Source organism: Plectropomus leopardus, chromosome 19, assembly GCF_026936395.1.
Source record: "Plectropomus leopardus strain MGB_pleo_1.0 chromosome 19, ASM2693639v1, whole genome shotgun sequence".
NCBI lineage: Eukaryota > Metazoa > Chordata > Actinopteri > Perciformes > Serranidae > Plectropomus > Plectropomus leopardus.
Window position 1 is genome coordinate 20,524,106 of NC_142194.1, and position 15,367 is coordinate 20,539,472.

At 41.6% G+C, this 15,367-nt stretch overlaps 1 protein-coding gene across 2 annotated transcripts in view; it reads left to right on the forward strand.

Moving 5' to 3' along the window:
• The window catches only part of trrap (transformation/transcription domain-associated protein), a 103,772-nt gene that overhangs the window by 58,987 nt on the left and 29,418 nt on the right, over positions 1 to 15,367 (forward strand). For both annotated transcript variants that reach the window (XM_088069803.1, XM_088069804.1), the window contains exons 49-61: positions 134 to 347; positions 469 to 648; positions 820 to 966; positions 1,279 to 1,398; positions 4,804 to 5,091; positions 5,296 to 5,433; positions 6,370 to 6,482; positions 6,964 to 7,099; positions 9,250 to 9,441; positions 11,672 to 11,867; positions 12,498 to 12,616; positions 12,721 to 12,867; positions 14,493 to 14,593. In XM_088069803.1, the coding sequence (XP_087925929.1) occupies positions 134 to 347; positions 469 to 648; positions 820 to 966; positions 1,279 to 1,398; positions 4,804 to 5,091; positions 5,296 to 5,433; positions 6,370 to 6,482; positions 6,964 to 7,099; positions 9,250 to 9,441; positions 11,672 to 11,867; positions 12,498 to 12,616; positions 12,721 to 12,867; positions 14,493 to 14,593 (2,091 nt within the window). The remainder of the gene's footprint in view (positions 1 to 133; positions 348 to 468; positions 649 to 819; positions 967 to 1,278; positions 1,399 to 4,803; positions 5,092 to 5,295; positions 5,434 to 6,369; positions 6,483 to 6,963; positions 7,100 to 9,249; positions 9,442 to 11,671; positions 11,868 to 12,497; positions 12,617 to 12,720; positions 12,868 to 14,492; positions 14,594 to 15,367) is intronic.

A 15,367-nucleotide genomic window follows, 5' to 3' on the forward strand; every position in this document is an offset into this window, starting at 1 on the left:
TCAGTTCCAGCTGATGTTCTGGGTGTAGTAAATGTTTTAACATCAATAAAATGTTCTGCCGTCATGAGTCATGTACGTTAAATGGCAAAGAGTCGGGATATAAGCACTGTGTTTTGTACATTGTGTTTTTTAGGGACGAGAGCCTTTCAGGAAGTGACATCACATCCAAGCTGGAGCCAGCCTTCCTGTCGGGGCTTCGCTGCACGCAACCTCTGATCCGAGCCAAGTTCTTTGAGGTGTTTGACGCCTCCATGAAGCGGCGCGTCTACGAGAGGCTGCTTTACATTTGCTGCTCTCAGAACTGGGAGGCCATGGGCAGCCACTTCTGGATCAAACAGTGCATCGAGGTAAATAGCACAGCGCCATCTCTCATCCTCCTGTTCAAGCGTTCTCTCCAACATCACAAATAAAACAAGTCTGTCTATATGTCCGTCACTTACCGTGTCATGTACTGTCACTGATCTGTAGCTGCTGCTGGCAGTGTGTGAACGAAACACCATCATCGGCACCAGCTGCCAGGGGTCCATGCTGCCATCTATCACCAACGTCATCAACCTGGCGGACAGCCATGACCGTGCTGCCTTCGCCATGGCTACGCATGTCAAGCAGGAGCCACGGGAGAGAGAGAACAGTGAGACCAAGGAAGAGGTGGGAAACACAGACACACAAAACAGCACAAAGCATCACAAGACATGCTCTCTTAGCAATTTGTCTCATTAGGAGTATGTCATGAGAAAGAGTGAAAGTCCAAAAAATTACCCCGAGCATCATTTAACGCATAGTGTGAATGTTGATGATTGTCTTCTTCTCTTGTGGCAGGATGTGGAGATAGACATCGAGTTAGCACCAGGTGACCAGACAGCCATCCCCAAGACGAAGGAGCAGGCGGAGAGAGACGCAGGAAACCAGCTGCACATGCTGACAAACCGCCATGACAAGTTCCTGGACTCTCTGCGGGAGGTCAAGGTGAGGCTGATCTTTCTGTCTCTCAGTTCATAGTGGGGGAACTGATCTTTAACAGAGCTGTTAGGAAATTCTATTTCTAACAAAATGAGTCTAATTATCACATGGCGATGTTAGAGAATGCACTGTTAGAGATATTTAAGTTTATCATATTTTCAAGTTGTTTTTTTTTCCATTCTAGCCATCAAATGAGAAACTGACTTTGACTTGAGACATCTGTTAAATGCAGTTGACCACCCTGTAGGATAGTAGATCCTGAACACAAGGATTCAGAACCACAGCAGCTCTCATTATTTTGTCTCTGTTCTGTTTTAGACGGGTGCTCTTCTGAATGCTCTGGTCCAGCTCTGTCACATCTCCACACCGCTGGCTGAGAAGACCTGGGTGCAGCTCTTCCCTCGCCTCTGGAAGATCCTCTCTGACAGGCAGCAGCATGTGAGTTTAACTTTACTGGCCTCTGTCTTCCTACGCCTGAGACACACTGCCTGTCTGAGCAGTGCAAGTGCTTCACCAAATCTTTTTTTTTTTTTTTTTATTTGTTTGTTTGGAGGTTATTTTTCCATACTTTTCCTCTATTTCTTCTCTTTTCTTTTCTGCGTCCATGTTGACAGTTTGTGTTAACAGCTCTGCTCAGGTGCAGATCATAGACAATAGAATTCTTGCCTATTTTTTTCCATGAAATGTGTGCGGTTTCAGCAAAACTAGACAGTGAAAATGGTCTTTTGATGCGTATATTAAAATTATATTACCTTTCATCACAGTTTCAATGAATAAATATCATTTTTAACTAAACCTTCCCTGTTTCCATTTCAAAATAAAAGCCTTCTGACCATGTGTCTGTCAACAGAATCCCTTCATTTTACACGAGGCTTTTTGTTGTGACATATTTGCACGACTATGTTGTTGACAGTACAGTGGCTCTATAAATTATGCATACATCATACATACATCAAAAGTACACAGTTAAAACTACCAAAGAGCTAACAAGAGCAATGTAACAGGGTCAGAGAGATGAAAACACTGCATTTGTAAATAAAGAAACCTATGAAGTATTTATGATTGTTAAAAATAAAAATATTTCTACATAATACAGACACAGAATCGAGAAGAAGTTCTTTAAAAATATCAGGACAACTCAACTCTGAAGGAATTTTCACGTGAAGTAATCTGCTTTAAATTCCTCCTTATTGTTTTAGACAAACTTCCTGCACTTAGTGCATTGGCTGTTTGGGTTAATTATAAAGTTTTACGGTTGTTCTGTACTGTTATTTTTATGCACCGAATATAATATGAAATATAAAGAAAAAAATGTCTTTTAGTTTACTCAGTGATAGAAAAGGTTAGAAAAAGGTTTCGGAACCAACCACTTGTAGTAACAGTTGAGTCTCTTTCAGAATACTAATCATAACAACATGTATTTCTTGTCTGATTTCTCAGTATTTTTGGCTAATTGTGTCCGCACTCATTCACTCCCTACATCCTGTTCTGTATCTCATCAGTGACGTTAGCAAGCAGACAGTAACTGTGACCTTGGCCATCCTGCTCCCGTCTCAAAACGTGCATTTCCACTTAATGAGGACAGATTCATTCATGCTAAATATGGAAAGGAGAGAGCTGTATTGAGTTTAACGAACCAGATGCATATGGAGTATTTTGAGACTTGTCAATTTGAAGTGATTGAGCTCTTAAACATCTGAGAAATGCACTCAAAAGAAGGATGATGATATTTCTTTTCCCTGTGACAGGCGTGAAGTCACAGATGTGTCACGTGTGTTTATTCTGACGGCTGCCTCAGCTCCGCAGCGTTTCACTGTATATATCAGCTTATAGTGAGAACAGAGTGATGAGTGGTGCTCAGGCTTTATGTCTCTAGGGGGATTATTATGATAGAAAAGCATATTCCTCATGACATATTGGCCCTCTCCACCACCAGCCTCATTACAGTGACCATCAGAGGCATTAATTACTGCATGCCGTCATCATCGGCTAGATATTATATTCATTAGCATTACATCATTTATTTCTGACTGTGTGTCACTCATGATTATCAGTCACACGCAGAGTCTATTCTGTTGCTCAGAGTGCGCACAGGGGCCCTTTTACTTTGAAGGGACAGTTCACCCCAAAATCAAAATATGTCTCCTCTTCCCTGTAGGTTTGTTTTTTATGTGTTGATATATTTTGTGTGAGTTGTCAAATGTTGGAGACACAGCTTGTTGGGAGCAGTTTCATGGAGAAATTATTTTCTTTCTACACCTGCCAGCCAATAACACCATGCAGAAGGAAGCGTGCATCGAATCGTGGCTGAAAATTCGATCCTTTGTTTTACTTTAGCTGTCAAACAGGTGTTTTGAAGTGCAGCCATCATTAACTTGACAACTCTCAGTTTCTCCTCCACTCTGCAGTCTGCACATCCTGGAACACCAAATGCAATGACAGCAAAACTGTGTTTTTTATGTTATTTAACATCGTTATAAAGACACATTTCACTTCAGGCTGAGAGTCTCTTGCACTGAACTGTTGTCACTGATGCACAGTATTACACCACGGGCAGGTTCGGAGACAGACAGCGGTCTGTCACTCAACACACCGCTGAAAGTGCAATAAAACTCCCAAAAGTAAAACGCTAACACATGTAGGCTAAATCATTCATGTTATCTGGGCAAAAGATCTAAAAAAAATTAGAAACTAGAGAACAGTTTTATTCAGGTAACAAAGGCTGCATCGAAGAAATAGAACACTGAAAAATACTGTTGTTAGGGACAGAGACAAGGCCAAAAGATCAGAGGACTTTTTTAAAAAAAAAATTAAAGATAGATAAATAAACAGCATTAAGGAGCTGCTTGGATGCAGCGATTTTTTTTCTCTTAATGCAATGCAGAGCTATTCAATTACCAAGCATAAGATGTACATCAGATAGATTTGAATAACTTTTAAGTACTTAAATGTGCAGTGACCAGCTGTATTATCTTGGAAAACACAGGAATCAGATCAGTATCAAGTCGGTATCAACAGATACTTGATATTAAATGACTTGGATTCAGGCAAAAAAACATGATCAGGACATCCATAATAGCAACAATATTTTTTTTTAAACTCATAGTCCTACACTGCTAGCTCACCTGAGCTATCTAATGTTACAGCTTAGTTGAGGAGGATGCTGTTAACATTTACACCTCACTCTGTCACAAGCCTGTCGTCCATGAGTAGATACTCTGGTCCTTCTGTACAGTGATTCGATTGGAAGCTGTTGTGGCAGAAAGAAACAATCCCTTTATGAAACTGCTCCCAACAAACTGTGTGGATTATCTTGAGTAACCGGGTCAAGATTTCTGCATTTGAGTTTTTCACATTAAACTAGTTCCATTATATTGGAGAGAAGGCAGACATTTCCAACACTCGACAACTTGTACCAAAATTATCTACACTGAAAAACAGCACCACAGGTAGGAGGACACATATGAAGTTTTGATTTTTTGGAAGAACTGTTATTTTTTTTAAAATAAAATGCTGCTTCCTCTTACTTAATTGAAAATTAGTTACACAGAATTAAATGGTTGTAATCACTTGCATGTTATTATTTTCCAACGCTGACTGTTTGTACATATATGTGTATAAAATTACAACCTTCTGAGATTATTGGACCTGCAATAACTTGTTGGTCTGCATCCACAAAAGGTCTGCACACTGTACAGTCATCTTACATGCTTTCTCTTTTCCTGTTTTAACAATTCTGTCTTACTGGAAAAAGGCCTCATGTTGCATCCTATACGTGCAACAGGACACCTTTATCAATAAGCTGCATCTGTGCACTGATGATCTCTCTCGGTCTCTCTGCAGGCTCTGTCAGGAGAAATGAGTCCTTTCTTGTGCAGTGGCAGCCATCAGGCCCAGAGGGACTGCCAGCCCAGCGCCCTGAACTGCTTTGTTGAGGCCATGTCTCAGTGTGTGCCACCAATTCCCATCAGGCCCTGCGTGCTCAAGTACCTGGGAAAGACTCACAATCTGTGGCTGCGCTCCACCTTGATGCTGGAGCAACAGGCCTTTGAGAAGGGCCTCAGCCTGCACAGCAAACCCAAGCAAAGCACTGAGTTCTACGAGCAGGAGAGCATCACTCCACCTCAACAGGTCAGAATTAACTTGACAAACTGCAAACTGTGTGTCATTTCCTCCAGGACTATTTGTCAGGAAAGCAAAGCCTAAAACCTGCCTCTTTATCCTTTTTGAACAAGACTCATTAGCAAAGCTGCTCTCATTCAGTTCACAGTTTGACCACTGCCAATGTTTCAGTTTGTTCTGCTGGCATCCACATGTTGTTCTGCTTCTCTGCAGGAGATATTGGACTCCCTGGCAGAGCTCTACTCTCTGCTCCAGGAGGAGGACATGTGGGCCGGCCTTTGGCAGAAGAGGTGCAAGTTTCCAGAGACCGCCACGGCCATCGCCTACGAGCAGCACGGTTTCTTCGAACAGGTGAGAGGAAGCTTTAAAATGTATGTATGATCCTGTGCTGGACCCTAATATTTAACTGTTTAGTCATATTCCTTTGATATTCCTTTTATTAATTTTGGGATTAGAATAATTGTTGATTTAGGGTTTTTTTTTAGGAAAATTACAATATAAACATTTTAAGCAACCATTAGCACACAGCTAACGTTACCCAGACAGTTATTGCTGGGTTTAATGGCCGATGATGGTGTGAGTGTAACAGCTCGGTGTTGGATGTAAAAAGCTTCCGCTGTGTTAGCTCAGGGTAACTGGGCAGACAACAAACTGACTGTTCACTGGGAGAATAGTGGCTCTGTGTCTAACACACCAAATAGACTTCAAAGAACTAGCGACGACAAAAGTCAGCTGTTGCGTCGCCTCGCATTGCGCAACATTGACCTACGGTTGACCATCAGCTTTGTGCGCAAGGGTCTTTGACTTGTGTTGACAAAAGCACTGAATCTTATGAATGTAAATTTCAAATCTTAAATTTGTTGGAGGTAGCATGCTGCATTTCAGCTTTTGTTTCACAGCACGTTGTCAAGAGTTGTCCTGGATTCTGAGCCTATTATTGTAAGCAGGGCTGAAGCTTCCAATATTTGTTGTTGTTTACTGCTGCAACTCCAGAGCCCAAAGAATGTTATTCAGCAAAACCCTAGTATGATTTTAACTTTGTAAACACTGTTGCCACTTTATTGGGCTCATTGTCATGTAAAAAAATTAAACCTCCATGAAGGCTTTCTTTAACTTTATGGGCTGTAATTTGTGGTGCTGTTAAATTGCATTTGACTGAGGGGGTGTTTCTAATCTTGTCCATTTATACCAATGAGGAAATTGCATGTTGGCAGGTCTGTTGCACTAATACTTATTTCATTATCCTCAAAACGCTTGTATTAAACCTTTTTTCATATGTGTGCTCAGGCCCAAGAAAGCTACGAGAAAGCGATGGAGAAGGCGAGAAAGGAGCATGAGAGGAGCAATGTGTCTCCAGCCATCTTCCCTGAGTACCAGCTGTGGGAGGACCACTGGATACGGTTAGACTTTGTTTTGTTTTGTTTTTATATATATATATATATATACCAGATAAAATTGATTCACATGAATTATACAACAGGCTAATATCCGAAGAATAGAATGCACAAACTGAACTTCTGTGTCATATCTATAAATTTCTTTTAAAAATATGTCAACTCTTTACTTCTCTGCAGGCTTTTATTATAATACTTTTTAATATATGAAATACATAATATTATACATGAAAAAAAAACATTAAAGTTGAACCCTGTCAAATCTATTTTTCTTCCAATATGTTACGTATTTTATTGTGTAAATAATGCCAAGTATTAAAAGCAGAAACATACCTGTATGGATGAGGCTGAATTTGTATCCATGTGACAGCTCCAAATGATGCACTGTGACTCAAACTCATAAAAGGAGAAATTTAAAATCTTGTTTAGCACATTTAAAAGCATAAACTATCTGAACTAAACTTTTCATCCTCCCCCGTGTCTTCAGCTGCTCTAAAGAACTAAACCAGTGGGAACCTCTGACAGAATACGGCCAGTCTAAAGGCCACTCTAACCCTTACCTCATGCTGGAGTGCGCTTGGAGGGTCTCCAACTGGGCTGCCATGAAGGAGGCTCTGGTGCAGGTGAGGAGTGTGAAACTGTACTCATGGATGGATTCCTGCACACACAAACATGCATCTGCACACAAGAGCGACCTCACCGTCTTCCAAAGGGTTTGACAGAAAATAGAAACCACAAGTTCTCAGTGACACCATCATAGACGCAGCGGAGCCTTGTGGTTTGAACCCAGTGAACCAGAGACTTTTTTAAATTTTATTCCCAGTTTCTGGTACAGTGCTGTGTATGAAGCTCAGGCCCCTGTGTCAGTGTCCACAGCCCCTCCACAGAGCGTCAGCTATAAAGCTGCGGAAATGCACTTCAGCTGTTTGCTCCGTTAATTTATTGGCCTCATGTTTCCTAAAACAAAGTGTGGACGGGTGGCGAGCGTGCGATAGTACCTGACACATAACAAATACTCCTGCTTTGCTCTTTCAAGGAGACTTGGACCCAATCCATTGAGCCGCTCCGTCCTGAGGTGACACCTAATTAAATTGTCTGGATGGCAGCACTGACTCGGCCATATCCTTTCCTTTCTTTTTCCATTTCTCTTTCTTTTGTCTCTCACTTCTCCAACTTCTTTACTTGATTTTCTTTTTGTTATTACTTCTTCCTCTTCTTCCTCCCTCGCTCTGCTCTGCAGCTCTGGTTTAAGCGGCTAATATTTACGACAGCTGCGCGCATGAATAATTACCCCAGCATCTGCTGCAGGGTGATTTGTTTTATGGTGGAGGAGAGGAGCGAGGCGTTGAGTCGCCCGCCTGCCCACCGCTCACCAGCGGCTCAGAGGCGAAGTCCAAACGTCCCCGCTTTCAATTAAAGCTGGCTCTTGATAAGGGCGGCCCTGTCTCCAGGATATTCATCAAGTGTCACCCCTGATAAGTGAGCTCTGACCGATCACTGTAATTTTCTCCAGCATGCACAAACACACACCTATTCTTTCTCTTCTTCTGTCTCACTCTCTTCTCACAGCAGCAGCAGGTCTGACGTCGCAGGCTCCCCCGGGCTATTGTTTGTTTAGTCTTAATGCACTCAGCGTTTTAATCAATAGCAGAGCCTTTTCCTTTCCTCCTCCTCCAACGCCACCGCCTCGGTGTCAGACTTGTCAGGTTGATTAGTCATTAGTACAAAAGTCCTGCTGAAACCATTCAGGAAATGAATTGGAAACAGGATTGTTGTGTGTTTGTACTAAATTATGCAGGGAAAGTGTCATAGGCCCTTTCCACTCGGATGTTTTCATTTAATTAAAACTGCCACACTCCTGACGCTGTGAGGAGTATGTGCCATTCTGCCCGACATCATACGGACAAACACTCAGAGACAAACAGCATGACACACACCAACTGTGGGTCTGTTTCCGGAGAATATGTTATCAAGGCTGCCTTTATTCTAAAATTATACACTCACAGCTGCTGTAGTTAGCACTAGAAATTCAAACTGTGCAGTTCACTTTGTAAATTAACTAACTAGTGTAAAAGTATAAGTTTGTATGACATGTTATGGATTTTATTTTGTTTCTCTTCTCTGTCTTTCTGTTGTTGATTTTTTGTAGTTCATGTTTTTTCTTCTTCAGTTCTCATTATTGTTAAATTTGTCTTAAATTCTATTGCTCATTAAAAAGTGTAGGTGTCTTAAGTGCATTCCTCTGGGAAGATTGTTCATTAGGACCAAAATAAATAAATTAACTATCTAACATAATTATAAATTTCTGAATGGAGAAAATTAAAATATTCTGTATTGTGACCTTAAACAAGATATTCTCAGTTTTAATCTGGTGTGCTCCCAGTCTGCAGGGTAACTGGTGGATTGCTTCATAAACATAAAAAAAAATCAAGAAAAGGCTGTTTTCAAGAGCAAACACAAGTAAAACTATTTTCTGCAGACAGCAGATGGTAGAAAAAGTAAAAGACTTTCAAAAAAACATTACAACACATTTATGCTCTTCAGACGAATGTAAACCAGTAAAACTCCCATTTCAAGCAGCAGCAGTGGTCTGATGGTGAATTATCTCCATGCGTGGCAGTATCTGAACTAACCTTTTGAAACATGAAATCCCACTTCAAAAGATCTGAGTGAAACCTTTAAGTGTATTAAAAAATTAAAATAGATTAATTAATTTAGTATTTTTTTTTGTGTGTATTGCCTCTATAAATTTGTGTTTTGTTGAATGTTCCAGGTGGAGCTGAGCTGTCCGAAGGAGATGGCGTGGAAGGTGAACATGCACCGAGGCTACCTGGCCATCTGCCACCCCGAGGAGCAGCAGCTCAACTTCATCGAGCGGCTGGTGGAGATGGCCTCCAGTCTGGCCATCCGAGAGTGGAGGAGGCTGCCTCACATCGTGTCCCACGTGCACACACCGCTGCTGCAGGTCAGTGTGTAAACATGCACGATGATTTTTTTTTCTGTTGTCATGGCAGTCAAGAAGCCAGGAAGTGAGTTTATTGTGATGATAAGCAATTGAAGAACTTGGTGTCATGAGATCACAGGTCGCCCTGAGACATTGTTGAGTAACACTGATAACGGCCTCTATCTCCCTCTCTCACTGCATTCTGTAAAATTGAGATAGATGATTAAAAAAAATCAAAAAAGCCTTTAAGCCTCTTTGATTCCACGGTGAGAGATTACAATAGACAGGGGCAGAGATGAGAAAGGAGAAGAGAAAATTGAAAAAGGTGGAAAGTGAACAGACACGAGGAGAAGAAGAAGAGGAGTTAGTTTAGAATAGCTGTAATTACTTCCCTGCCATCAGATAGCGTTTGATTAAATACCTGCAGCAGAATTACATTTACATGATGAATGGGACGCTCTGAATGAAGGTTAGAAATGGGCCATCAGCTGATATTAACTGATAATTGTGAAAAATATTGTATTGCCTAATTTATTTTGTTTTGGGAGATTTGACTTAGGTGCGGGGGGGGGGTTAAGTCTTCAGCACAGCTCTGATTCAACACATTTATCTTTTCAAAATGGGTATTTGAATTGGGTGACTACGTTCTTTGTTATAGTGTGTGTGTGTGTCTGTGTGTGTCTGTGTGTGTCTGTGTGTTTCGGCGTGCATGTGCTTGCATATGTGCAGTCCAATTATTTACCCCAGCCGAGGGAAAACAAGCTATTTATTGGTGTGCCCAGCCGAGCGGCTTGTTGTAAATCTCCATTCCAAACTCTATATCTCACATTCACGACTCCTCCAGACTCAACAAACACAGAAGGGGGAGGGGGGGGGTTTCAAAAAATACCATCTGAATCAAGTTATCATTAGATCCCAGCTCTTAGCTCTGACTGATGATCAATGGATTATCACCCACACTATTGATTACCAGGGCTTGGCATTAATATTGATTGATGAGGAGTTATAATGGAATGATTGATTATATGTTCACAGAGCGACTTTGGGCCAATCAATGAGGTTTCTTTTTCTTCCTCGGTATGAGATAGAAGCCCTCGCTTATCATTTCCCCATTTTCCCATCTCCTTGTCCTTTTTTTGTACCGTGCCATATTGGAGCAGATTAGCCACTGAACTAATGTAGGGTGTATAAAATTATTTTTGTGGCATCAAAGAAATATTGCTGGACTCTCACTTCCAATGCAAAAATCATGTAGCATTTCTGTGACATTTTCATTTTTTTTAAAACTAATTATTAAATCATATTGACCTAAAAAGAGGAAATGCCGACAAATATTATAAAATGTTAACAATAGTACAGTCCCTCCAGCATTTTGTTACGTTGTGATCACAACAATTTTGTGAATTCTGCACGACAAGGCAAATTCTGTCCAATCACTGTAACTTTACTGCAAATGTGACTGTAATTGTGGGTAAAATCTCTTTTAATTGTAGAACTTCGTGCAGAGAGGGCGTCAGTGTTTTGCAGTGTTCATTTGCCCCAGCAATTTCATTGCAAAAAAAAGCCTTTAAACGTGGTAACATGAATCGCTATGTTTTGGAAAAGCTGTCATGAAGCTTTCAGGCGGTAACAATCCCAAGAAACAGCCCACAAAATCCTGGAGGGACTGAGTAATGTGAATATTTTTAACCAAAAATTTAGTATGAATGTCAAAAAACCTAAAAACTGAAAACTTTAACACAAACAATGAACATGTGATTTCATCAAGTTTAAACAAGTCACCATCAGTCACTGAGTGATAGCAGATGGACAGTGTGTGTGTCTGTGTGTGTGTCTGTGTGTGTGTCTGTGTGTGTGTCTGTCTGTCTGTGTGTGTGTGTGTGTGTGTGTGTGTGTGTGTGTGTGTGTGTGTGTGTGTGTGTGTGTGTGTGTGTGTCTGTGCGTGCGTGCGTGCGTGCGTGCGTGTGTGGGTGTGTGGGGAGCACTTTGCTTGGTAGCGTACATTTGTGGAGAAGTGTTGACAAAATATTAACAAGATTAAGTGCAGCTGGTCCTAAGTCTGTCTGGAGCAAATATTTGCAGCAGGCCTGGGAACACAGAATATTAACTGTAAACAAACAAACAAAAGAAATCCAAAAAACCAAGAAGCATTAGCTGATTTAGATCTGTCACCTCATACGCATCATAAAAGTAAGCGTCAAAGAGTCAAGTGAGTTGTGACACAAATTTTAACTTTTGATTTCCTCCACAGGCGGCGCAACAGATCATCGAGCTGCAGGAAGCGGCCCAGATTAATGCAGGGCTTCAGCCAGCGAACCTGGGCCGCAACACCAGCCTGCACGACATGAAGACTGTGGTGAAAACCTGGAGGAATCGACTGCCCATCGTCTCTGATGACCTGTCGCACTGGAGTAGCATCTTTATGTGGCGCCAGCACCACTACCAAGGTACACACCCTCTAAACTTAGATCAGTGACACTGAAACACACGTTTGACTTTTTACACATCGAATGTGAGTTACAGGGCGTTACCATCACCCAAACACTCTCTCAGACTACTGCTTCTTCTTTAAGAGGCCACGAGCTGCAGAACGCACTCAGGGTCTTTGTACATTTCCAGATATCAGCTTGCCAAAGCACTCTTGCTCTCTCTCTCTCCTTCTTTCTGCAGGACACACACACACTCTGACACACACACACACACACATATTTACCTTGCTTGGTGCTCTCTCTCCTGCAGTGACTTTGAAACCATTCAGAGAGGCAGCCACTGCAAAATGTGATGTCTCAAGCAAGATGAGCTCCAACCGAAATAATGACGGGCAGCAGCATGCCAATAAAATCCACTTCATTTATACGTGACAGCCTTCAAACTTATGTTAAAGTGAAATGGAATTTTCTTGATGAAATTCATCGCCATGGCCCATTTACTGTTCAATACGTTCAGTGTCCCCAGTGCCCTCTTCTGCAGTATGAAAGCAGAGCTCTCAGAGTGGGAGATGACGCTCCAAACTCTCCTCTCTTTGCTCTCCTCTTCTTCATCACATATGACACTTATTGTTTTGTGTCTGTCCACAGCCATAGTGACGGCATATGAGACAAACACACAGCATGATCCAAACAACAACAACGCCATGTTGGGAGTTCATGCCTCAGCTTCTGCCATCATTCAGTACGGAAAGATAGGACGCAAACAGGTACTGCTTAAGGCTTTCAAAATATTAATCAACGTTAGTTTCTCTCAGTTTCTTTTAACTCTTTTTAACTGTGTATGTAAAACCACATCACTCTGTCTCCTCAGGGGTTGGTGAACGTGGCTTTGGACATCCTGAGTCGTATCCACACCATTCCCACAGTGCCCATTGTCGACTGTTTCCAGAAGATCAGACAGCAGGTCAAATGCTATCTGCAGCTAGCTGGCGTCATGGGCAAGAACGAGTGTATGCAGGTGAGTTGGGATGTGATCCCCGCTCCTGTGCTTGGGATGGGATATTTAGAAGTGGTTCTAAACTAGTACTCGTTCCTCACTGGTCGGTACCAAAATATAACGATAAGTTCATAGAAAAGTGGTGCTGCTGTTTATATTTATGTAACATTAATTCTGTGTAATATTCCTAACCGTCCCCTAGTGATGACAGAGATAACAGAATCTGGGTTAATATTTGGTCAGCGCTGCCTAGTTTAGTTCACAGCAGTGATTGACATCATTGACAGCTACGCAAGAGACTCTTCAGGCGGTGATAAGTTGTTTTTCAGGTCTGACTCTAGCAAATCCCGTTAGATGCAGCAGGAAGAAGGGGGGAGGGACATGGCTTATGAGTATAGTAACAATTTAAGCAAATATGACACAGTTTTTTTCATAAAAGTTACTGACTGAAGTTTAAATCTCCTCCACCATAGTATAAACAGGAAATGTAGGAAAAAATCAAACTTAATTTCTTTGAAGACGTAATAATAAGATGCCTGTTGAATCTTTTCATGTCTTATTTCTGCACCAAATTATGGAGAGTGGTGTCAAAAAAAGTACTGATAGGTGTTGGTATCAATAAAATCCTTATAATACCAATCCCTACCTCTCCTATATTTTCAATGATATATATTTATGTGACCTGTGCCCTAAATATGGATGTAAGCATAAACTCTTTCTGCGATGTTTTATTGTTGGATATATTTATTTTATCGGAACATAAAACGTGCTGTTAAACAGCATGTGGTTTTACCACAAACTGGTGTAATCTCAATACCTTTGAGCCTCAGGATTGTTTAGTGCAACATAATTAACAATACATTACAAATGTCAGTGTGTTAACGAGCATGTTTGGTTTTATTAGCTTGTAAGGAACTCGTGAAATGTTTCATTAACTAACTCATTCTGTAGAAAGATCACAAATCATTTAGTTTGTACGATCTAATTATGTGTGATCAAAGTATGATGTATATGTGTGTACCACCTGCACAGCTGCGGGAGAGTTGGACCGTGTTGATGCACGCAGTCAGCCTCGACTGAAGAACAACACATTCGGTGTGATTTAAGTAGTCGGGTTGATTTCTGTTTGCAGTAGCCAGAGGTGTCGTTAGCGGTGCTCTGAGTGGGAAGAGTAGTAAGAGCAAGAAGTGTTTGGGGTGGCTCCAGGTGACAAGTTCTAGCAGGAGACTTATAAGAGAGTGTAACTCAGGAGCTTGCTCTTAAGCCCATGGAGTCCTTTGATTAATAGAAGCAGTTCAGCACACCACAAGTCATTAAGTGCCAGTAGACACTCTCTCTCTTCTATCTCATCTGCTCTGCTTCTCTTCGTCTCTCTCTCCCGCTACACATCGTTTGTCACAGCGGTACATGGGGGACACCTAATCAGAGGCTCACCATAATGGAAGTTTAGCTCCCTGAACACCTCCTTTCTTACTTCTTAATGAACACACAGCACTTTGTTTGTTTTTCACCTGTGATTACGGCCCTGTCCAAAACACAGTGTCGTGGTGTCTTTTTCGGGTTTCCTCTCTCCCGGCGGCGCCACTGAAAGTTTGTTTCCTGCAGTTTGTTGTGGAGTTAAACCTCTGCTCCTTCTGTGTTTGCAGGGTTTGGAGGTTATCGAGTCGACCAACCTGAAGTACTTCACCAAGGAGATGACGGCCGAGTTCTACGCTCTGAAGGGCATGTTCTTGGCTCAGATCAACAAGTACGTCCAGCTGTCTGCTGTTTGGCCTCCTCTCTTACTTTCCACATGCAACTTTAGATTTGCTTCTTCCTCCTTTTCATGCCTCCATGTCAGCAATGGCTGTCGCAGGATGCATAATGTTTTCAGGTGGTCTGTTAGTCCATCCCATTCGCGTGAATGTGATATCCCAAGAACACCTTGAGGGAATTTCTTCAGATTTAACACAAATGTTCAAATGGACTCAGCAATGAACTGATCTGACTTTGGTGGTCAAAGGTCAAGGTCAGTGTGACCTTGCATCTCGAGAATGCCTTGAGGGAATTTCGTAAAATTTGGCACAAAGGTTTACTTGAATTCAACAATGAGGTCATTAGAATTTGGTGGTCATAGGTCCAGGTCACCTTGGAAACAAAGTTTTTGGTTATAACTCAGGAATGCATATGCTAATTATAACAAAATTTATAGGATAAATATGGTGAAGTCATGATGTTTTATGTCCAAAAGGTAGTGTGAGGGTTTCTGGCCTCGCCAATATCTATGGTGCATGGAGAATGAAGAAAGTCTTGATGAGGTCAAAGAGCTTTTGGTCTGTTGCTGGAGCTCTCTGACCTTATATCCAAAAGGTCAAAGGTCAACTTCACTGTGACGTCATTGTGTTTTTTGTCCATTACTCAATGTTATATCTCAGGGACAGAAGGGGAGACATTTGGTCAAATACTGAATTGGTGACAGCAACGTTGAAACTGTGCCGATGGTAGAGATCTTCTGTGTGTGAATCATCCATGTTTTCACAGA